The following is a 23,837-nucleotide window of genomic DNA, read 5'->3' on the forward strand; positions in this document are numbered from 1 at the left end:
TATTCGTGTCGAACTAGCTAAACAAAAAGTATATAAACCAGATAAAGTTTGAAGAAGACACTAAAATGTGTTGACACTGGACAGATGTTCTGCTTTTAGCTAAATATATTGTAGCCACTTAAAAACCTTATATCTTGTTGTTGTACTGTTTGGAAATATGCCATACTGCAGCACGGTATCAACAGACATGACCTCAGGGCCTTGAGGTTGACTTGTTTTATTACCTGATCTTGAGGCCTGTTGAACCCTTGTTCAACAGGCCTCATACTATGGTCCTTGGTCTTGGAATGACCTTCAATCAAGCCTAAAACTGAGTGCACTTGTCTCAATAGCATGTTTTAAATTGAAGTTGTCTGAAGTCCTTACCACCAGCTGCTCTTGCAGTAATAAGTCGTGTACCTTTCTTACTGTCCTAATGTGCACAATGTAGTGACTGCTTTTTGATCTTTTGTTTTCTTAGTTATGTTCCCTGTATGTTTGTGTTATGTGTTATGTGTAACGTTTCTGCCTTCTTGGCCAGGTCAGCATTGCAAATGAGATTTTATCTCAATGCTTTTTTATCTGGTTAAATAAAGGTTAAATACAAAATAAAAATACTATGTCAGACCTTTGGTATTTAAATCTTGTCCATAAATGCACAAACCTGAATTAATTGGGGCCCTGTATGCTCATTGTTCAAAGAGAGGATGGAGCGGAAAGGTTAACAGGATATTTAAGATTACAGGGATGGGAGAGTTCATCACTACATAAAGTCTGTGGATTATCCTGGGTCATGATTTCTGAAAAAATAAGTTTAGTTTCTCAAATGTACATTTTTGGAGCTTTAAATCTTTTTAGTTCTATTATTCGAAAGAAGACATATTTACGACTGATATTCCCAACAATTGGCAACTTTCACCAAAACAATCTAGATGTATAAATAACCCACACTTGAGAAAAAATATATCGATTTGATTTTGAAGTGAATTGTCCCTTTTTATTTTAGAGAGAGGAGGGAGGAGAGGTGGTCTGACTAAAGCCCAGTCAACTTTATTGTTGTTACTGCACACTACTAGGAAAAATAACTACTTTATAATCAGGGGTGTGCATAACTTTTTTGCCCCGGTTCTGAAAGGAGCACCTGGAGATGTTGCTTGGTGCTCATCCTTAAAATGAAATAAACCGTAACTTTTGAGGGGGTCTTGACTTTATTTGCCAGACACACGGCACTGAACACACATGCAGAGGTGAACACAGAACACACATGCAGAGGTGAACACAAGACAACATTAGCACGACCAGTAATCCTACAAGCTGTCATCACTACCCTCCTCACTGTTCTCCTCACTGTCTTCCTCTCTGTCAGACATGGTAGCTGATGATGTAGGCCTCCTACTTTCTCTCTGGTTGAGTCTGCGATTAGCTGCTTGCATCCACAAGTCAACAGCTGGTTTTGGGTCGAAAGTCTCTGTTATCATCTTAGACAAGTGGATGTAATCAAATAAGTATGTGAACATAACTAATAACCTACCATAGCCAATAACAAATGAATGTAACTTATTTTATTTGTGTTGTTCATTCATATCTTATTTTACCTTAACATTTATTTATGCATTTTTTTATATATTTGTTTACTGTCCTATAGTATACATTGAAATGATTTCAAACTTGTTTATCCCAATAATTATAAAGGAGTGCCTTGGAAATATGTGTTTACATAAATTGTGACCAAACCGTTTGAACTTAGACTAAAGTGAACTATCTAAACACTCAGAGTCCTTTACCTCACTGAGCTGTAGTTATCAGCCTCTCAGTCTGACTGGAGAGGACTCTCCCTCCACATTATTGTAGAAACATCTTCTTCTTATATCCGTTAGAGCAGCTAGCACCAGATTATAATAACAACAGCGCCCGTACCGGTGCACCCTCCCTCTCTCCCGCGCTCACTCGCATTTTGGCTGTGAGCTGCGGGCGCCAGATAAGCCAACATCCCCCATGTTCATCACTTACCGCGCCCATCGTGCAGGGCAAATGAAACGTGTAATCGGGGTGAAAAGGGTGTTACAGTTTCTTAATTATTAATGTTGTTACATCAAGGACGAAAATTAGGATGAGCGCCAACGGTCAAAAATGTTTTTTTCCCTCCCAGAACTGCCAGTGCAGCTCCTCCCCAGATCTGGCACCCTATAGGCAAACATCTATAACACCAGCGCTACAGGCGCAACTCGCAAATATCTTTCTCTCTCTCTCTCCTCTGTGATCCCTTCTCCCTCTCTCAATGCTGGTACGCAAATGCGCCTTTTTTCAAATGACCCGGGCCCCGTCTCAGGTCGACTATTTTCATTTCCTCGCTCCTCGGTCCTCGGTCTCACCGACCTGCGAAGTCAGGCGTGGCGGAAGGCCACCGTACACTTCGGTGTCAGTTACAAAACAAAGGAGAAAGAGAAAAGAGTAAAGAAAAAGATATATATATATATATACATATATAGCCTGCGAAGTCAGGGGTGGCGGAAGGCCACCTTACACTTCGGTGTCGTAGCTGCGGGCTACCGTACACTTCGGTGTCGTGGACGTTGGGCCACCGTTACAAAACGAAACCGCTCACTCCTCGGCGTAGTCAAGCCCTGCTGGCCAGGCATGCGACACGCAGGTCGTTTTCAGGTAAGACCGGCACTGATTTCGGCAGTCAGAGTCTCAGCATGACCCGTAAGCTCCGGCAGTGATTCCGGCACTATGTCGCTCATATACGTGTTAATCTATTATCTTTCCTTCCCAGATCACCAGTCACCCCACAAGGTAAGCAACTCAGTTCATCTCAGTATTTCATACTTCACTGGTTTTGGGGATTTCATCGGAGCGGTGCTTTCCCTCCTGAATGATTATCCTGCAAACCGGGGCCTAATCGCCTAACACCATTACATTCTCCTGTTGTATTATCATGGCAATCATTTTTATTCATATGACGTGTAAACAATAAATATGTAATTCTTACATCACGTCTCTCCGGTTTGAAATGAAGCTTAGCGCAAGTTCAATAAGGAAGACCTAACACGAGTCACGTACACGTCACTCGATGGCTCCCTTCCCCCCTCATTAAATACGAGGGCGTCACCCCTCAGCAGCCAATAGCTGCACATGCTAAATTCCTTAAATACCTGCTCTTCCTCCCTGTCAGTTGTCATTTGCAGATGACCGCAACCCGCCTCCACCCCTCTCGCCTCCAGTCTCCTCCAGGACAAGTTAAACCGTCCTTCTTCAGACCGGTCTCACCTACTCAGCACCACCACCAGTGTCTAGACCCCGGGGATTTCATCGGAGCGGTGCTTTCCCTCCTGAATGATTATCCTGCAAACCGGGGCCTAATCGCCAAACACCATTACATTCTCCTGTTGTATTATCATGGCAATCATTTTTATTCATATGACGTGTAAACAATAAATATGTAATTCTTACATCACGTCTCTCCGGTTTGAACTAGAAGGTAAGTCGTATACGTTTGTTGCCTGTTAAGCCCCACAACACTTTAGGCTTTAGTGTGTTAGGTTGCAAAAAACGGAGATATGCTTACCTTTAGCTATTATTCTGATCAAAAATTGTGTTCAATGGCATTAAAACGAGAAAAACGCTGGAAGACCTGGAAAAGAGGCTCGGGGCTCAGTAACGGCCCGTCCACACACAGGCATGAAAAAAATCTTGAAAAATCTTCACTGTTAGCCCGGAGTTCATATCTAATTAAATAATGAATTACAAATTACTGACATTATTTAAGTTTCATTGCATTACTATCAAATGTAAGCTTATTCTACTTGCTGACTACCAAATGTAAGCATATAATACTTACATGTGTTAGTTAAGCAATGTGTCAATAATTGTAAGTTAAATAACTTTACATTATTAAGTTTTAGTCATGTTCGCAATGCATTATGAGAAAGAGAAGGATCTGGATGTGCCGCAGCCACGTTTCCAGCTCGCAATTTCTCAGTCGGACGCAACCCCACTTTGAACGCCGGACTTGCACCCTTTCAACGCGCTGTCTACGCTTCCAAAGGAAGGACGCTGCACGGCTGCCTTATCTACTGAATCTGGTGAGTGATCTAGCTAACAGGGCTTGGTTGAATTCTCGTACTTTTGGGTGTAACACAGCCACAGGAAGTATCAACTGGCGGGAACACGGTGTGGGCTTCTCTCGCATTGTTTAAGTACTTGTTAGAGGAAAATAAAATGTTAACAGACTTTGACAGTTACAGGTAAATTCGAATAATGCTGCCGTTTATTTTCTGAATTAAAGTTCCATTCGTTGGTGCACCGTGGAACGGACTTTTTATTTTGGCGGAATAATTTGTTTGTTTTTTTAGTATGTAGCTGTGTAATAAGCGGTATAATGTGCTGCTAGGTGGTCATTAGGGGGGGGGGGAATCCCCGCAGTGTGATCATGGAGCCCGCGGAGGGATCTAGATCTTAATAGCGACCGCATTAAGTTTTCATTTGATTTACATCACTTAACTGCAGCACTTCTACGCTACTGCAGTCAGGCAATGTGTGTTTCCCTTTTGTTAACTTTTACTGAGCGATAGTAGGCTACGAGGTGCAGATAGTTTTAAACAGATAGTGCTGTACTTTTTTCACTTGTTCGTGTTCACTAAAAGACGTAGATTTTTTTTTCACCCAGTTGCTGTTTTTGTCACCTTTCTTTTATTCGTGTGAGTCGGACACCACCCCACATTGAACGCCGCTAGAACCCTGCCACCACAGGCTGTCTCAGGCTTCCATCATAGGGAGAGGAGGGTGGCGCTTTACGGCTGCTTTGTGCTACTACATCAGGTGAGACTCCATTTAGCTAACATTAGCACCACATTACGTTATCAGATGTTGTTGATTAACGTCTCTTAAAGGTGGGGTATGTAATTTATTTCAGAAACACTTATTGTTATATTCCATGGAATGCTCTTAACATCCCGATAGCAATGCATATATGAAATGCTTTGACAATAAATACATAAAAAATGTTCATCTGTGGAAGCCGTAGCGCTGTAAAAAGCACGACCAATCATTTTAGCCGGCCCGGCTAAAATAGCTGGATGGCCTACCTGCCTGTCAGCCTGAGAGGGGTCTGCCTGCAGGCTCCACTCTCAGGACACCTCCACTCTCACGGAGGTGATGAGTCCGCTCACCATGCACTTTGGGTCGGCCTTGGGCAGGCCTTTTGAACCCCCCATCCTGCTTCTCATAATAGTTGACGTAGCCATTTTTCAGTCAAACCATGGAGGAATGTAACGGGAGTTAACAGGGGACTCTGCCCGCCTCACGAGTGCCTATTTTCGGACACTTTTTGTCACTTTTCCCCCTATTTTCCCCGGTTTTATTAATTTTTCTCTTTTTGGCTATTTCACCCGGTTCCTTCTAACGCCCGGTCTCTGGTGTCCCCCCACGGCCTGTGTCCAGCCGATCCCCCCCCCCCCCCACTCATCCATATCTTAACCTATTTTGACAATTCTTGTTGCATTTTTGTCCTCTCTTCTCACTGATCGAATGGCAAACGCGACCCACCATCGGAGGGCCTCCACCGGCCTAGTGCCGGTGTCCTGTCGGTCGGTTCCTCCGAACTGCGGGTTTGACTCTGATGGCCGGGAGGGTGTGCTGCGTGTCTCTTCCCGGGCCGGCCGATATGAAGCGTGACCAAGACGCATCGTCTGACTCGGGGGTCAGACGATGTTCCAGGCTGAAACCTCCCCAGGTTTGTTTGTCCTTTTGTGTTCTAAATGTAATGTTCATAAAATGTAGTTATATCCTCATACCTACTTAAATATCTGATTTTATTAAGATATTACTGTGAGAAGTGCACAGAGGCATCTTGAAAAATCAGATGGTGAAGCACGCAAAAGCTGTCTAAATAAAAAACGCACTTATTTGTTTCACCAAGGATGATTTTATTTGACAGTTTTACATGGTTTGTTCTCTTTTGTGTTTCAGGTTTATTGCGAGTTCAACAAAGTGGTGGGGAAAAATCTCAAGGACAACTTCTTCGATGCACTTCACCGTTTCTCTCCGAGCCTGGTGGACCTCTTTAGGAAGAAGAAGGGTGTCACTGGCCAATTTCTGTCTGAGCTTTTAAGTCAGATAAAAGTGGGTTTACTTAACATCTGTCTACCCAATCTCTTTCCTCTCTCCTTGTTCCTCTTCTGTCCCTTTGACTTCCTTCTCATCTCTTCTTTTCTCTCATTTGCTGCTCTTGTCCTGTCAATTTAATTCCATCTCTTCATGTGTCATTGTTTCCTCTTTTCCCTTGTTCATTTTGCTTTGCTCTCTTGTTTTGTTTCCTATTCTATTCTTTGGTCAAGAAGAAGTTATGTTCTCTCCCTTTTCTATTCTCTCCCATCATGTCATCTCCTTTTGTCCTCTCCTTTACTTTCAAGTATATTTGTAATAAAGTAATTGTGTAGAGTTTGTTGAATGTATTTGATGAATATATGACCATTCTTTGTTATCTCCACTATATTCCAGACCACTTAGCCAACAGACATCAGATGCCTTTGTGTTCGGGGAATGCCAATCATCTTGGGGGATGAGCCTTCTGCCTTCTTCAAGACCTGCCCGTAAGTTACTTAAATTATTAAAACTTGGTAAAGTTGAGCTGGCACCCAAAATTCAGACTTTGAAAAATCAGCTTACATTAAGTTGGCTACTGTTACATATGGCAAGTATTTAGGCTTCCATATTGCATTGTGTTGTTGTTGCATGTTTGCACTGTTTGACCTATTAAGCTTGTTGGCATTTCCATTTGTGTTTTATTCTATAAACTACTGACAACATCTCTCCCAAAAGTCATTTAGAGCATTTATTTGCAGAAAATTACAACTGGTCAGAATAACAGAGAAAATGCTGTGTTTTCAAACCTCAAATAATGCAAAGAAAACAAGTTCTTTATTATTAAACAACACAATACTAATGTTTGAACTTAGGAAGAGTTCAGAAATCAATATTTGCTGGAATAACCCAGATGTTTCAATAACAGCTTTCAATGCGTCTTGGTTGCTCGCCACTGTCACATTGTTGCTGGGTGACTTTATGGCCCAATCCCAAACCACTCCCTCGACCCTCCCCCTCCATGACGGAGTGAACTCCGTCTGTAGGCACACTCACAGCTGAATGAAGTTCCCTCCATTAAGGGTTAAGGGTATAAATACAGCGGCAAGCTTTGGGACGGCCTCCCCTCTCTCCGCAGGAAACGGACGTCATGGTGTCCAACCCACATCTGTCGGCTGCATTTACCTGCGTTGCTATCCGTCGCCTGTTAGCGGGTGCAATGGCAAGATCCAACAGAAGGCGCAGAAGGTTGAGGCTCATTTTAGCGATGTGCCAGTGGCAGGTAAACATTTCAATATTGCCAATACAACAATTATCTTCACTTTATTTCTTATATAGTAGCCTATGAACTTTGTATGTGTAATACAAATAGATATTTAGATATATTGTGATATACATTCATTTAGTCTTTCCTTATAAGCTATACGTGTATATCTGTATAGTGTCTGTAGAATTCCAACACAGAGAAATGTTGTCAGTAGTTTATAGAATAAAAAAGGAAAGGTTAATTTGACTTGCTCTCATAATTGTTTACAGAGCTGTGTGTGTGTGTGTGTGTGTGTGTGTGTGTGTGTGTGTGTGTGTGTGTGTGTGTGTGTGTGTGTGTGTGTGTGTGTGTGTGTGTGTGTGTGTGTGTGTGTGTGTGTGTGTGTGTGTGTGTGTGTGTGGTTATTGAACAATACTGTGTCCTGTGTTTGTCTTTTACAGGGGCAAAGGTCTTTACATGCAGCTCAATGCTACTGCCCCAATTCTCACCGTGTATGCCAACCCTGAAGCCTGTCTAAAGAAGGACTTTCGAGTTAAGCGATCTAGTGTGGTGTATTTGGTGCAGATGCTTTCCTCCCCAAAGGACCACGGATGGGGACAAGACATCGAGGTGCTTGTTCTCCTCTACAGCTTGGCCCATGGACTATCGCTCTCTGTGGTGGGTTCAGCATTCGGGATTCCCAAATCGACGGTCCACAGGATCATCAAACACGTCACCAGATAAATGCCAACCTGAAGACCCTCATTTCCCTGCCAACCGCAGATGAGCTGCCAGAGATTGCAGATGGCTTCTGTCAGCTTGCAAAGAGTCCTGCATTTCACCGTGCTGCTGGTGTGATTGATGGATGCCATATTCGCATCAAACCTCCAGGAAACGAGTACCACAAGGAGTACATCAATTACAAGCTGTTTCCTTCCATCCAGATGCAGGCCATCTGTGACTCAACTGGGAGATTCCTGGATGTCTTCATCGGCTATCCAGGCTCCGTTCATGATGCCAGAGTACTGCGAAACAACCCCATCTTCTGCCAGGCACTGTTTCCCCCAGCTGGTTGGTTCCTCCTTGGGGACGGTGGTTATCCCTGCCTGGAAAAACCAGTGCTTACTCACACCCTACAAGGTCCCTCACGGCCAGGTGCAGGCCAGATTCAACAGGCATCATGCCAGGGCTCGGTCTGTGGTGGAAAGAGCATTTGGAAGGATGAAGGCTCGCTGGAGGGCCACCCTTTTCAAAGCGCTGGAGGTCAGTCCAAGCTTTGCCCCTGACATCATTGCATGTTGTGCATTTCTGCACAATCTGTGCATAGACATGAACGATGTCCTTGAGGATGCTGAAGCCTTCCCCCCTGAAGATGGGGACCAGAGTCCTCCCCCTGCCGCAGCATGTGGACAGGAAAGTCCTGGACACCACCTAAGGAACAGGATTGCTGCACAACTCTCTGCTCCTGTCCAAATGGCACCACACCTGAGAGAGCACGATTACATCTAATGAACTTTTTTTTTTCTTTTTTTTTTTTGGCAAAACATGGTTGTCTGTTAACTTGTGTTTTTGAAATGATGTGCACACATACCTGATTTAATTTTGTTTGTTTTAGTGAGCTCCACTTCTCACTTTAGAGAAAAGAGGTGAAATAAAATAAACCTGTGCACCGTTGATTTCAAACTTGGTTTTCCTGAATTGTCTTTCTGCATAATCCCAAATTGGAGACAAATGTCCTTACCTCTTGGATCATTCAATCACGAGCACAGAGCAAAAGTTCAGAAAATGAACACAGGTCTTCTAATACAATCACTTTTGTTTTTGAGTGAAACTCTGCAAATGGTTTGACATGAGCAATTAAGACCGTAAATGGCATGTATATTTTAATGCCTTATACCTATGAAGCGCACACACATATCTTTATTTAAGATGCTGATATTCAGGGTTAATCTTCAGACTTTGGAAAAAACACTTTAGTTCCGTGCACAACATTACTTTGTGCACAACTTTTCCTTCGACATTATGAAACCCACACAGAACAATGTAGCCATCTAACAATCAAGCAAACGCAATGTCACCTTCATCACCCGTCTACCTGTATTTACTATATCCCATACAATATTGAAGACATGAAGGACAGTACGTTAAATTAGGTTTATTGTCTTCCAAATAAATAATACAAGCGAACAAAAACAAGTCTTTTAAGTAACATCAATAATCAACATAGAAATGGCCAATGGTGGGGGGGGACAAATAAATCACATTTTGTCGACCATTTTTTCGAACAGGGTTAGAAATGTATCTGAGTGCTGCATTATTTCTCTGTGGCGTTCGTCCTCTTTTTCTGCCTCGCGTTCTAGGCACTCCCATAGCACCTTTTCTTTTTTTGGGGGGGGGCTGCTGGGTGGTTCCAGCCTCAGACAGTGATGAGGGTGGTGAGGGGTCTGGATCATCAGCCACATTTGGGGGGGGAAGGAAGAGGAGCAGGAAGCAGCCTCCGGATCAAAGAGGATTGTGGGGTTTGCCAAGGCTGAGGCAACAAGGACAGAAGGACTAATTGAAGGCCTTGCACCTATGGCCTCATCCATGGCCATGAAGAAGGGCCATGTTGCAGGGGTTTCTTCCCCCTGATCAGTCCCTGTTCCAGTCCTTGGCCTTTTAAGTTCCTATTGCAAACAAATGCATGTTAGAAATCTTTGTTCAGCTTTTTCAAAAACAAACATGTTTTACAATAACAATACACCATTTACCTTGTATTTCTTTTTTAGGTTCTCCCATTTCTTGGAGGCCTGTTTGTGAGACACATGTTGCCCAAGGTCCAGTTCCTTAATGATTGACCTGTTATCATAGAATATTTAAACAATATATATTGGTGTTGATAAGGCAATGACCCACAGTGCACATTCATTACTTTCATTGCACAAAATATGAATTGAGTGCATAACTCACTCACATGCTTCTTTGGCAGCATTGCGTTTTTTGCAGAACAGGTCATCCTTTTCCATTCTTAAAGCAATAAGTGCCTTGGTTTTTACCACAGTCCCTGAAATTACAAATCACACTTAAGTTTAAACCGATTTCGTAAGTGAATGGATACATGAATTGACACATGTGTTGTTAGTTTGATTCCGATTTAGATTTGTACATCTTCAAAATTAAAATCTAATGTAATCTTGGCAAATCAAATTAACACGTGTAGATTTATAAATACATGTTTTAGTTAAGGCAACGTATTATTTATCCGTTAAAAAAATAACCACATGGAACTCACATTTGTATGACGTTGTTTCCTCCATGCCCGAAAAACGGTTGCACACCTGTGGAGTGAGATTATCAAGCCTGCATCCATGCAAACTCGCTGTCGGAGGCTTTTATAACCCACTACGCCTCCGCCCTGATTGCTTTGGACCAGCCCTTAATATGGCGGACCCTCCGCGTGAACGCGCAAACGGAGGGGTAGGGTGTAGGGGTAGGGTGTAGGGGTAGGGTGTAGGGGGTGGTTTGGGAATGGGCCTATGTCTCTCCTGGCACACAAACTCAAGCAGCTCGGCTTTGTTTGATGGCTTGTGACCATCCATCTTCCTCTGGATCACATCCAGAGGTTTTCAGTGGGGTTCCAACTGTTCCATGACAGGGTCTTGATCTGGTCTTCCTCCATTCACACCTGAATTGAGCTGAGGGTGGGTTTATCCAGCAGGACAATGCTCCATGCCCCACAGCCAGGTCAATCCAGATGTGATCCAGAGAAATATGAATGGTCACAAGCCATTACTCAAAGCCAAGCTGCTTGATTTTTTTGTGCCAGGAGTGGCTCAATAAGTTACCCAACAGCAATGTGAAAGGTGTTACAGAGCAGCCAAGACGCATGAAAGCTGTGATTGAAAATCTGGGTTATTCCACCAATTATTGATTCCTGAGCTATGTTAAAACATTAGTATTGTGTTGTTGAAAAATGAATTTTAAATTGTTTTCTTTGCACTATTCGAGGTCTGAAAACACTCCATCTTTTTTGGTTACTTTGAACATTTGGTATTTTTTGTAAATAAACGCTCTAAATGAGAATATTTGGAGTTTGGGATAAATGTTGTCATTAATTTATAGAATAAAACACAAATGTTAATCCAGTTTTTACCAATAGTAAAACGAGAGAAACTGATAATTTTACAGAGGTCTCTTAATTTTTTCAGAGCTCTACATAAATATATAGATATAACTATATCAGGGTTTCCGCTAGGATTTTTTCTCGCCGGTCAAATGTCCGGGCAGAATTTATTTTACCGGACTAATTTGAAACTTACCGGTCATATTTCAATAATAATAATAATAATAGTTGTGTAGCAGAGTTTCCGTTAGCAGGTAATTACCGGACTATGAGCAGATATGCTTCAGTTTAAAACTCAGTTCACGGGGCTCATTTTTATATTGCTTCAGTTTATAATCTTAACAGATCGAAAAATTCAGATTCATTTTTCAATAAATGATTCCACAAACAACAAACAACAGAATTATTACATTCAAACAAACTACTTGTAGTAGATAACGTACATTATTCAGAAGTTTACATCAACTTTGAATAATAACACGGGAGAAACGGATCCTCTCTTTTCCCCTCTCCCTCCCTCTCTCTCCTGAGTCCTGACAGCACGTCAGTTTCTCATGCAGCTCCTGCAGCTCGCTAAACAGAGGGCGGGGCTTCAGGTGATTATGCAGAGCTGCGTGTCTCGGTCAGACTCAGCAGCTGATCTGATCTCTCTCTCGCGTCCGGTTACACTTCACTCGCGTTTATGTCCATATCGATCAGATCCAGCTCTCCTGATCGGCCTTTATAGAGAGCACCGATCAATCGATCGGAGTCTCCCTAATTATTACCAGACATTTTGACCGTCAGGTTTTGAATTTACCGGTTTTTTATACATTTTACCAGCTAAAAACCGGTAATTACCGGCTAACGGAAACCCTGAACTATATATCTTTATATATAGAGAGATTGCTATTGTTTCATGTGAAAAATGTTCTCGGGAAAATGTAAGGTACAATATGTTTGCCACAGTTTGTATAAGAAGCTCAATTTCATTGTACCCAAATGAAACACTCAAGTTTTAATAAAAGGTAAAACTTTATTTTTGTGTCTTTTTTCTTTTTTGTAGCTGACGGAATAAAAAATATAAATAGGAAATGTAACCACTTTCAACCAGTTAAGTTAAATAATTGGAAAAAAACAATTGATATTACACAATATTTTAAGTAAAATCAACTTCACATGAAGTGCATTGTACTTCAAATAACAATTAAAGTCCTTGATTAATTTAAGTTTAATTTACTCAAGTTTTCATAATGCTTTAATTAAATTTTTAAAGGCAACCACTTTCCTCTATTTTTTTAAGTAGATTCAACTTATCGGGGCTTACAGTGTTGATGCTGGGCGTGTCTGAAGCTTGGCGATTTTTTGCGAGCAACACGACCAACAACCAATCACATGAATCTCCCGCCCCCGACATACAAAGCAATAGCAATGTTAAAATGAAGTAAACTGGATATAAACTCCCCAAACAGGCGAAAACCTACCAGTTTCACCCACTGTCTCTGCCACCTCCCTCCATGCCCGGTTCCCCCGGTTTGTATCCCGTTAATAGTTCTGGTCGTAAAGAACCGGGTGATTTGCTACCGTAATTTCTCGTTTGGAATATGAGGAAATGAACTGCGGTCTGGCTCTCCCAGCTTGCACGCGGTTTGATTGGCTAGCGCTTGTACTGGCGGGATTTGCATAAACGGGATTTGATTGGCTGATGCCAGCTTCGAAAGCATCGGGAGCATCAAAAGTTGAACATTGCTCAACTTTTGATGCTCACGATGCTTACAAAGCCATGCTCCGCTCCCCACAATGCAGTTCGGCGAAGATTCAAAACCTTCTACGTCACCCCATTCAAGTGAATGGGCGAAGCTTTGAAAGAATTTTTTCATGCCTGTGTGTGGATGGGCCGTAAAGGCTGGCTTGGCTTCAGGTATAATTCGTCTGTAAACACACTTTGGCAGCTATCCTAGTTAGCGTTAGTTTAGCTTGCTACTGTAAGCTAACGTTAGCTGATGTTGGTATGCTGGGCTGGTGTAATGCGTAGGCTACTATTAATCACTGATGTGTGTAATGTCAATTTGCAGAAAATGAAGAGAAAGTCAACAGACATCTCTTCTTATTTTAAGAAGAAGATGAGTAAAGGAGAGACAGAGCTGGCAGGGGAGCAGCAGCATAGGGCTAGTGAGGAGATGGCCATACATGCTAGAAAGTACATGTGGAACTCTGTTTTGTAAAAGTGAAACTAAAACCAAAGTACAGTTTTATTAATGTGATTGTGACCTTTTTAATCATTTAAGTCTTCTACACACTTTAGGTCTGCAGCTCCTTCAACATGAAACGAGAATCAATGCAGTTTTTCCTCTTCTGTGTTCTGAGGTTATGAGCCGACCATTAGTCAAGTTTGTTTTCATAATGTTCTGTATGCTAATTTAAAAAAAGGGTAACCAGTTTGTTGATAAAGTATATACATTCCAAAACAAATGGAATACAAGCTATATGTATTACTCTCACCACAGTGGCCTAATCTAAAAAAAAATAGAAATATGTCTCGTCACCTATTTTCTGTTTAAAAGGTGGTGTTTTGTATCATTTATAATTTTTGGAATTTGCTATAAAGGTCAATAACAGATGGTGTTTTTGTGTTCAATCACAGTATGTATTTACCATGTTATACCCCTTGTGTTTTTGGGTCCTGTTGAAATAAAATAGTCATGTTTTAAAACTTAATTTAATAAAGTCATGTCAATCATCGTTGATCCCAGTGTGACACAAACAGCTTTGTTCAGTCTAAAACAATTTATAACCTAGAGACATAATATAACTGAAGAACATGTTGTGTTGCTGTTGTGTATTGTATGTGTTGAGAATGCTGAACATGTTGTGCCTTACAATAAAGGAACCTATTTAAATTAAGCTGTATTTGTCTTTTTTTTTTTAAAGAACAACTAGCATATATAAAAAACAAAACAATAAATCACCAACATGTATACATAACACAAAACAAGGTTCTTTTAAATGTTGTTTGAAGTAAAATGTTAACTATCCGTATTATATTCACTTCAGATGAATAGTATCAGAAAATGTAAAATAAGAAACCAAAGTATATCAGTAGGTGATTCTATTTGCCATTGTTTTCATCTAGTCTATACTTTTACAACAATTAAATGCTTGGTTTTGGTCGGCCACCCCAAGATTTTCAGTGGCCCCATTTGGGCCCCACTGAGTCCCACCATGCAGCTCTTACCTGGCTCTCATCCCATCATCCTCTAGGTATTTTTCGAATTTAAATTATGTATTTGTTTTCCCTAAAATACGACTCTGGTGCGCAGGAATATGGCTACATGCAGGAACTATTTTCCAGGTCACAGACTTCTATATAATTCATGACCTCTCTGCAGCTCCTGAACATCCCATACTCATCCTCGTGGCTATGTATTTAACACAATATCACACAAAAACATATCACAAATGCGGCACTAACTATGAGTGCATCATAACCGGGTCATTCGGTGGTTTTGCTGCAGCTGCGCCATGCCGACCCGTCCCGTCTCCGCCGCTGGTTGCTGGCATAATTTGCAGACGGCAGGAGGAGGGGGAGGGGGGAGGAGGGGTTTACTGACATCAGCACTGCCGGTCACTACAGCACCGAGCAGGCTGCCTGTCTGCTGGACCAGCCACGCCATCCATTTATCCTGACGGGATTCACAGATGTCTGGGCTCGCACTGCGGGGTTTGGGTTGTGTGGAAGCGGACAGTTCACGCGCAGAGGCGTCGGTGGAGTACCAGGGCTCTTCCGTGCAGTTTGAGCGGTGAGTTTGCTGTGTGTTTGCAGCAGACAGCAGGGCAGACTGGTGCAGGGCGAGTTAAGTCCGGCACGCTGTCTGTCTGAAGTTCATATTCGCCTAGTCACGCTTGTTGTAACTGATAGGTGAGGGATGTTTTCAATGCATTTTCATTAGAATAGTCTTACTTATGTTGAAGTTTTGAGCATGCTTTGCACTTAATTAACCTCTGACTTTTTTAAACAAATAATTTCAAGTTGGATATATTTCAGTATATAAATGCATTTTAATCCTTAAATCTGCATACAAGTGTGTGATGTTAACCTCTATAACTTCATTTTAAGTTTGCAGGAGCGTATGTCTGCTCCAGGAGGCTGCGCAGACAAGAAAGGCGAAGCAGCAGGATTTCACACAGCAGAGTGCACATAGGGACACTCAGGATTAGAAGCCAAATTCTGCACTGCAGTGGATTTTCCTCAGGTGTGTGTGAGTGTGTATAGGAGTATGCAGGCGTCTGATCTGACAGAGTACTAAGTAGGCTTTGTTCACTTTCTCGTTAAAATCGAAAGAACCTGCAGAAGCTTTGGGGAACGTCTGGAGGTTGCCCCGTCCTAGAAAACTGTGCCACCCTCCAGTTTCCAGACCACCTTGCCCCCCTCTGCCTTTTTCTTTTCAAATCACAGGCAAGGTGTGGTGGCTGGTAAGTGGTCTGCCCATTTGGAGGCCACAGACTGGTGGATTTATACGACGGATTTTTGAAGAACTGCATGGACATTAAACCAAATCTACATTTTAAAGCAAAAGGCCAGCTGGTCAATTCAGCTTCACTATACTTGGAGGACTTACATTTTTGTATAAAGAAGGTTGGACATTCCCTTCAAGCTTTTGTAGGACTAAGCAAAGGTGTCAAATTTCACCTCAGGGATCAGATTTTTATCATTTTTCACTGTGTCATTCAAGTCAGCACGAAACAGCAAATCTCAGCCGGCTTTACAAGTTGGACAGGTTGCGATCGAGTTTCACCTCAGGGATTTTTTAACTAACAGTTTCCTTTTAGTATTTTTCCAAGACATTTATTTCATTTTCAACTCAGCAAATCTCAGGCAACACCTTTATTTTTGGTTTTAAAACAGTCCTATGTGCTCCTGTAACCATGGAATCCGACAGTTTCCAGTACCGGGTGCTCTTTGAATACAAGCGGGAGCGCGGTGATGACATCAGCCTCCAGACGGGCGATCTGCTCACTGTCCAAAAGGCAACACTGATGGCCGTGCCAGGGCTGGACTACCAGGATGGGGAAGAGCGGAGTCCGAGAGGCTGGCTGCACGGCACTAACGAGAGGACCAAAGAGACGGGAGACTTCCCTGGGACTTTTGTGGAGTACATCGGATTGAGAGTTGGCCCTCCTGCAGCCAAATCCTGGCCCAGGCCTGTACCACCGATCCCCGGGGGGCCACACACCGATATGGGGGCTCAGCCTCCTGGAGCAGCTGCTGCTTCAGGTGAGTGCTGCCCACACGGACACAGTCGAGCACATCATGGGGATGTTTGGGTTCTCTATATGGATTCTCCTACACTGATCAGTTGGAATGAATTCAACAGGACTGTTTTTCATGAAATCCACAATATTGGATCAAAAACATTTTTGTCTGATGTTTGACATTGATATGTGTGGAGTACTAGTGTATTTTGTGAAAGAGTATGGTATTGGTATCAATTGTCTGGTTCAGTTGCTCTCAAACTTATCGGCTTTGATAGCTTGATGTGGCTGTGGCATGACCCCGAGTTTTGAACAGAAGATGTTCAAACAGTTCAACTGTTGGCCTTAAAAGGTTGGCCTTAGGGTTTCTTTGACCCCAGTTGTGAATCAGTTTTTTGGGGACCCATTCTGCTTCTAGATCACTTTTCCACATTTATAAAACTCTACAATGACCCCCTAAGGTTGTGTGTGCAGAGGTGGACCAGAAAGGCCCAAGGGGCATACTTTTTTTTTCAGGTTTTTTTCACATGTTTCACTAATCGAAGACACTCCATAGTTGTTACAAATGTTTTCAAGACTTCATGCATTCAAGAACCCGGAATGACACGTGATTTTGTCACTATGTGTTCTTGAGTTGCCAGAGTTTGTACTATAATTATTCAGTAGTTAGGGAAATCTAGCCAAGTAGTATGTACCTTTCAATTCTGGTAGCACGACCAGGGTTGAATCAGCAAAAAAATGTATGGTCTCTATTTAAAAAGAAAGTTTTGGTTTTCGTTCAGGTTGTGAGATATCGGCCTTGGATATCCCTTCCTCCTCTGTGATTGTGGCTGAACTGATCCTCCAGCTCTAGTGAAGATAACTACTAGCCCTGCATAAAGCCCAATGGGCCCCTCCTACTGTATGTGTGAGGGCCATGGGAGTGTTAGTCTTCCAAGAAAAGCTGCTGCCAGGAAACAGGGTTCATATTACAAAATATTAAGGTTCCAGATTCAAACTAAACCACAAATGTTAATGTGACCTTGCTGAGGATTTCCGGTTAGGATTCACTCTGGCACTTTGGCTGAGTTTGGCCTCAAAGGATTATTCACATTTGTTTCAACTTCCGTCATGTTTTTAGTAACTTTGTTCATTTTATCTTGAAGGACATTGCATTAGAAATGTTCAGTTAAGGCAATAATTCCCCATTACTGTTCGCCGTTGTTTCCTATAAGAGTACAACATTGGCTGAAAACATAAGCTGTAGAAATGTTGATAATCATAAAATCTTCAAATTCCAACCTGGTTCCAACTGCTCAACATATTTTCATTATCATGCGTCTTTGGGTTTGTGCGTGCGGGAAACTGTGGGAAACTGTTATTTTTCCCAATTTTCTTCAATTTTTTCGACCAGCGTTTAATCGAATGAATCGAAAAATAATCTGCGTATCAACTGCCAAAGTCAGGTTTATTATGGAACATCAATCATTAGGTTTGCTTAGACTCGTGGGTGTTGATCAGAAGACTCCACCCTCCAACCTATGCTTCATAAACTGCTGCGTGAACTCTGGGAGCCTCAGATCAATGACCATATATTTCCTATTGCCTATCTGCAGAAACATATACACATTTTGTGGCTCAGTAGTGAGACCCATTGTGGTCCAGTAGCTCTCTTTACTGTATATGTGGACTGTTTTGACGGAATGAAGAATCTCAAAATGTGAAAAGCATAAAAGAAAACAGATCCCCAATTTAAAAGCTATTCTGAACCATGCAGGCTTTGATTAGCTTTTTTACAGGGTTGGAGTGGTTTGCTCTGCTTTAGCGCTGGCTGTATGCTGCAGAGTGACTTAAGATTTGCTGTGTTTATGGCTCTCCGTTTGCTAAATAGGTCAGACATGGAGCAATGTTCTTTCCTCTGCCGCCTCTCTGCTCTCTTTAATTGTCTGGCTGCCCATCTGTTTTATGGGAGTGGGTTTGGTCTGTCTTCCATAAATAACATCCATACCACTCTGGCCTCGGGTAAATATCTAATTTATATATGTCTCTCTTCGCTTTGCTAGCTGAGCCCCTCGTCCACTACTCCTCTCTCCATCAATCCATCCATCTATCCATCCATCTAGAATCCTGCAACCACACAAGGCTGTATTTGTCCTGAATAATTGATTGGCTGACACACTGTTGGCCTGACATACTACATTCCTATATTCACAAATTACGAGTAGCAGTAGTGTAGCAGCAGCAGCAACAAGGGAGGCCTGTGCAGAGGGAAGCTAACAGATATACAGCCTCTATACTCCGTAATACCGCCCTGCTTCAGCAACAACGCTCTTTAAATATGGTTCTGGTTACAGGATTAACCAGGTCAATTCAGATAAAATAAATGCATATCATTTGACCATGTCTTTGGTTTAAATTTGACCAACGCTTATAAAATAATTAAAAAAACATATCTATTCACCATGTGGGGATCTCTATATATTTTTTGGATTCTTTTAGCTTATAGTTTTGGTTTGATGGCACATTTCCAGAAAACTTTGTTCAAGTCATACACATTTTTGTAGTATCAAACATAGACACAGTAACTTGATCATCTAGATTTGTCTCCGCCCAAGCTATTTGAATTACATTTACCATAAGTCATTGCCATCTTGAGCCCTGGTCCTGCGGTATCGTAGAAAAACGAGTTCCATGCCCTTTTTGGAATTTTTGGCATCGGCTTTGTAGTAAAGTATGGGTTCGTGTGACATTTATAGTAGAAACAGTGCCAATATACCACAAACTGCCATCATTATATTGCCATTTTGAGCACTTGTTCTGTAGTTTCGTAGAAGAACGAGTTCCGTACCTATTTCAGAATTTTGGCAACGACTTGGTAGTAAAGTGTGGGTTCTTGTGACATTTTTAGTAGAAACCATGCCAAAACACCACAAACTGGCATTATGTTGGTCAGGTTTTGCGGCATTACCATTGTACTTAGCTAGTGATTATACCGAATCCATGACATGAACTCACTGCTGTGTGCCGAGTGAAAGTCATTTTAGCTGCAATTGGAAAATTAAATTTAGTACAGGATCGAGTTCTAAAAAAACGTAACTAAAGTTAAGAAGAATGTTCCTCCCCTGACTTCCCACCCCTGTCTTCCACTTGTCCACAACAGTTCACTCTTTTTTTCCAGCATTCTAGTGATTGAATCAGTTGTGATACCTAATAGCTCTAACAAGCTCATAGCACTAATCAATGCGTAACCCTATCTGACTCGGTGCGATTGTGAACACCCTCCTACATTTGCCAAACTGACGCCGTACCCTTCCCTGAGGGGAGCTGTTTTCCGGCTCCATGCAACATTAATTATTACAGCAGGCTAATGAATCCCTGATGGTGTTCTCGTCACTATCTACCTACAGGTATATATAACTGTTAAGGTAATCAGAGCTTATGCTGAACCTAACAGGCTAATAGCATGCAGAGTGCTGTTCTGCTGTGATAAGGCAGCTCGTGTCTTTTATCTTCAGCTTTGGCTCTCTACACTCTGTTCCTCTTTCATGTAAATGAGCAATGCAATTAGACGTAAACCAGAAGACTAGACATAACTGGTTCGTTCTGCCCAAAGGCTTTGATCAGAAGAGCTTGGTCAAGTAAAACAAATGTAACACAACATCCTCCATGTTATCACTGGAAGTGAAGAGGTTTAGTGTGTGACAAGAACTGAGGGACCTGAATTCAGAGCAGGATGTTCAGGGTTAGTTGTATGAGCCGAAGTCTTAACCGTCAAAGAAGATCCATTTGATGAAATTATGTTTGCACAAAATGTCTTAACTAAGTAAAGACCCTTACAAATATAAAAGAACAAGATCAAACACTTTCACTCTAGCCTCTAGTTCAGGGACGCGGGAAGTCAGCCAGAGTTGGGGGTGCGGGGGCGGGGGGTTCTAGTGGAGCCTCGCAGCGGCGAAACTGCGGCGCTCGTTTGTGCTTCAGATGAGGCTCCCTCCGCAAAATGAGGCCCCATCCGCGAGGTGAGGCCCCACGCAGTCTGCGTGATCTGCGTGTAGGGACGGGCGGCTCTGTATAATAACGTAATATTAAATGCAGTAATTTAGTCTTTAGCAACAGCTTGTGAGAGCAGCGCATTCATCAGTGTTCATTTTAATGCTGCCAGTTTGTTGACGGCCTGTGTGGTGATGGAACTTCTCATGCTCCCTACATTTTTCCCCTGCCTTTCGCCAGTTGTTAAACCCTGCTTTCACAAAACTCCCATCCCTGTTCTTGTCTACACTGACAAGCTTATTTTCTATAGCAGAGCAACAGAAGAAGCACACCGCATTATCACTTTCTCTTATATAGAGAAGCTTTTTATAGACTGATTTCACTAAAATGCTAACTCAAAAATAGTAACTCAAAATAAAACGTTTGTATTGATTTGTTTAGTGAACTTTTTGGCGTTGCAGTTACAACTCTCCGCCAACAGATGGGGGTGCTGCAGCCCCCTCAGCACCCCCCCTTCCCGCGTCCATGCTCTAGTTTTACTTCGGTATGTGCTGGTGAAAAGGCCAACGATGGCATGTTCAAAGCCAGAGGTAATGAGAAGGGAGGGCTAGCATGAAGTAATGAGCGTGGGTTGTCCCTCTACCAGTAAGTCTACTTAGTTTAACAGTACTTTATTAGGTTTTCCGCTTTCACTCGCTTCTACTTGCCATTCCTTAGAAACGACGATACTCTACTGTCAATGAAAGTCATACTTCCTTCCAGAAAAGGGAGAAATATGCCATAAAATAAAGGTATGAACCCTAACCCTAAGGCATACAAATGAATCATCAGCAAAGAAAGTTTTGAGCCTGGCATAACGGAGAAGAAGAACTGACACAACAAAGTAGAAAAGACTGATTAAAAATTTGATCCAATGAAATCACATTTCCTTTTAACTTGCTACATGTTATGGAACATCTACCAACAAACTGATAGCTTAGAATAGATGATAACATGCAAATATGATTCATAGGCGATGAGGCTAGACCAACAACACACCATTACCTTCGGATTGCATGCTCCATTGTGCGTTTTTCACCTGCCACACACGGATACATATCAAACAGAAGTTGTCAATAGACTGTGAGATCAAATATAATGAGGGAGAGAGAGTCTGGAGGGACAGCAGAAAAAACCCACGGAGCCGTAATTGCCACCCTTGCAGTGTCTATGTTGCGACCAGTTGGGAAATTGGTGTGTTGGCAGAGAGGTGTGTTAGTGTCCACATCCCGTGTTCGCGGCCGTGCGCAGAGTTCAGGGGATCGATGATCGCAGCTTCATCCTAACAAGCTAACCCGGCTAAGAGGCCTCATAGGTTTATTTTTAGCTTGACTCTCAGCTCTTTGTTTAGGCTCTAATGGCCCTGGTTTAGACTGTAATGGCCTTTTCTGCGGATGTGAGTGTGTTTGCTGCACAGTGAAGATAGAAGGCACTGAGGCATGAGTGTTGTTATTCTGAAGAGAGCCATCCATGTGGAGGGCAAACGTCTTCATGTCTCTGTAAAGATGAGACAAGAGGAGGGAAGTTTATTGTTTTTAGTCTCCCACCATATATTTTTGGGTGGTAAAAAAGGATTTTCCTCCATCCGTCACACAGAAAGGATTTTATATAATTGTTCTCAATGTATTTCTGTACTGGGGCCATTATGATACCTAATCTAAAACCTAAAAAGACAACATTTTAATATCAGTTAAGGAATTATATTAATTAAGTGAAGAAAAGTTTATCTTGTCATTTAAACAATAACTATCTGATCATTACATGTATAAATAAGAATAAAATCTTGATCACTTGAAAGAAACATTATTTACTTTGATGATAAAGGTATTTTCTATCTATCTCTGATTATTGAAGTCATATTTTGTTCTGTATTTGTGGCCACAACTCAGTTTTGCTCCAGGACAGTTTCTTTGTATTGAAATTAATTGCTAACATCAAAGAAACACTGCTAATTGATTAATGGAAAACATATTTCCTGTCTCAAATTGTATAACTGCTGAGCCTAGTGAGAGGAAAATAAGATGAGAGAAAAATTATTGTACGCTTAGAGGAAGATGGTTTTACAGGACCCCATAAATTACTGTCATAGATAAACTAACAATTTGGGTTTTATGACTTAACATGTTAACATATAGCTTTTTAAAATGCTATCTGGTGTCACTTTAAGTTAAATGAAAATAATCTGCACACTTTTTTATTACATCTGGAAATGATTTGTTTATAATTGGGATTAGAATCAACCTATGTAACCATACTCATAATGAATAACACCAGAATATTTCCATCTTGATGCAACACTGGTCCAAATATAATCTGACTGCTACCGTAGTTGAGTTCATTCTCTGGCAAAATCGGTCCAACTGTGAACCAACAATAACTAACCAAAGCTGGCAGACAAAGATGGATCACATTCAGCCGCAGTTCGGTTCAGTTTTCTGGATGACTGGGGAATTGATAAATCTAACTGTATTTCACACAAATCAACATGTTAAAGGATTTCCACAGGCTTTATTCTGACTTGATTCAATATACTGACACTCACAAGTGGAATTATCTCAAATCACTGGCATATTTTCTTTCCCTGTGTTGAGACAATAAGTCTTGAAGGCTGAATATGAGAAAATATGACATATCTAATTAAGGCACTGGAGAATTAGTTTTAGAGCTTTCATTGACCTCATTCATATGTATATGCGATACCACATTACTTGTTTTTGTCTTCACGGTTTCCATGTGGTGGATTACAGCAATGTCACTGTGACATTGAGTCTTTGTTCCAGATATTTATGTGCACTGCTTATTTACTGACCTTTTCCTGTGTGTGTGTGTGTGTGTGTGTGTGTGTGTGTGTGTGTGTGTGTGTGTGTGTGTGTGTGTGTGTGTCCACGTTTTTCACAATGTTTTCTCTCTGAGGAGATGACATGTGACACCCATGTGGAAATGTGCACTTGTGAATTGGCAGAACATCCTTTGGCTGCTTTGCTGTCTTTGTCTGTCTTTGATTTCATTCTCTCCGCCCATCTGAAAAAGTAATTTAGTCTGTTTTGATTTTCACGGATCCCACTTCATGATGTTCCTGATGCTTGTGCAGTGGCTGGCGTTCGATCACAACACCGGTTTCGGGAAAAGGATTTCCCAAAAATTGTTAAACGACCTGATTTTTTATTAGAGACAGGTTGAGATTAT

The 23,837-nt window shown here is 41.8% G+C and overlaps 1 protein-coding gene and 1 pseudogene across 1 annotated transcript in view; both read left to right on the top strand.

Moving 5' to 3' along the window:
- The first annotated feature begins 5,644 nt into the window (after positions 1-5,644).
- Positions 5,645-8,818, top strand: LOC139433805 (putative nuclease HARBI1; annotated as a pseudogene).
- Positions 8,819-15,036: 6,218 nt separating this feature from the next.
- Positions 15,037-23,837, top strand: part of LOC139433806 (phosphatidylinositol 3-kinase regulatory subunit alpha-like) — a 208,322-nt gene continuing 199,521 nt past the window's right edge. Inside the window, exons 1-2 of the mRNA XM_071203032.1 lie at positions 15,037-15,190; positions 15,508-16,665. Coding sequence (XP_071059133.1) covers positions 16,317-16,665 — 349 coding nt within the window. The 5' untranslated portion in view covers positions 15,037-15,190; positions 15,508-16,316. The remainder of the gene's footprint in view (positions 15,191-15,507; positions 16,666-23,837) is intronic.

This window comes from Pseudochaenichthys georgianus, chromosome 4, assembly GCF_902827115.2.
Source record: "Pseudochaenichthys georgianus chromosome 4, fPseGeo1.2, whole genome shotgun sequence".
NCBI lineage: Eukaryota > Metazoa > Chordata > Actinopteri > Perciformes > Channichthyidae > Pseudochaenichthys > Pseudochaenichthys georgianus.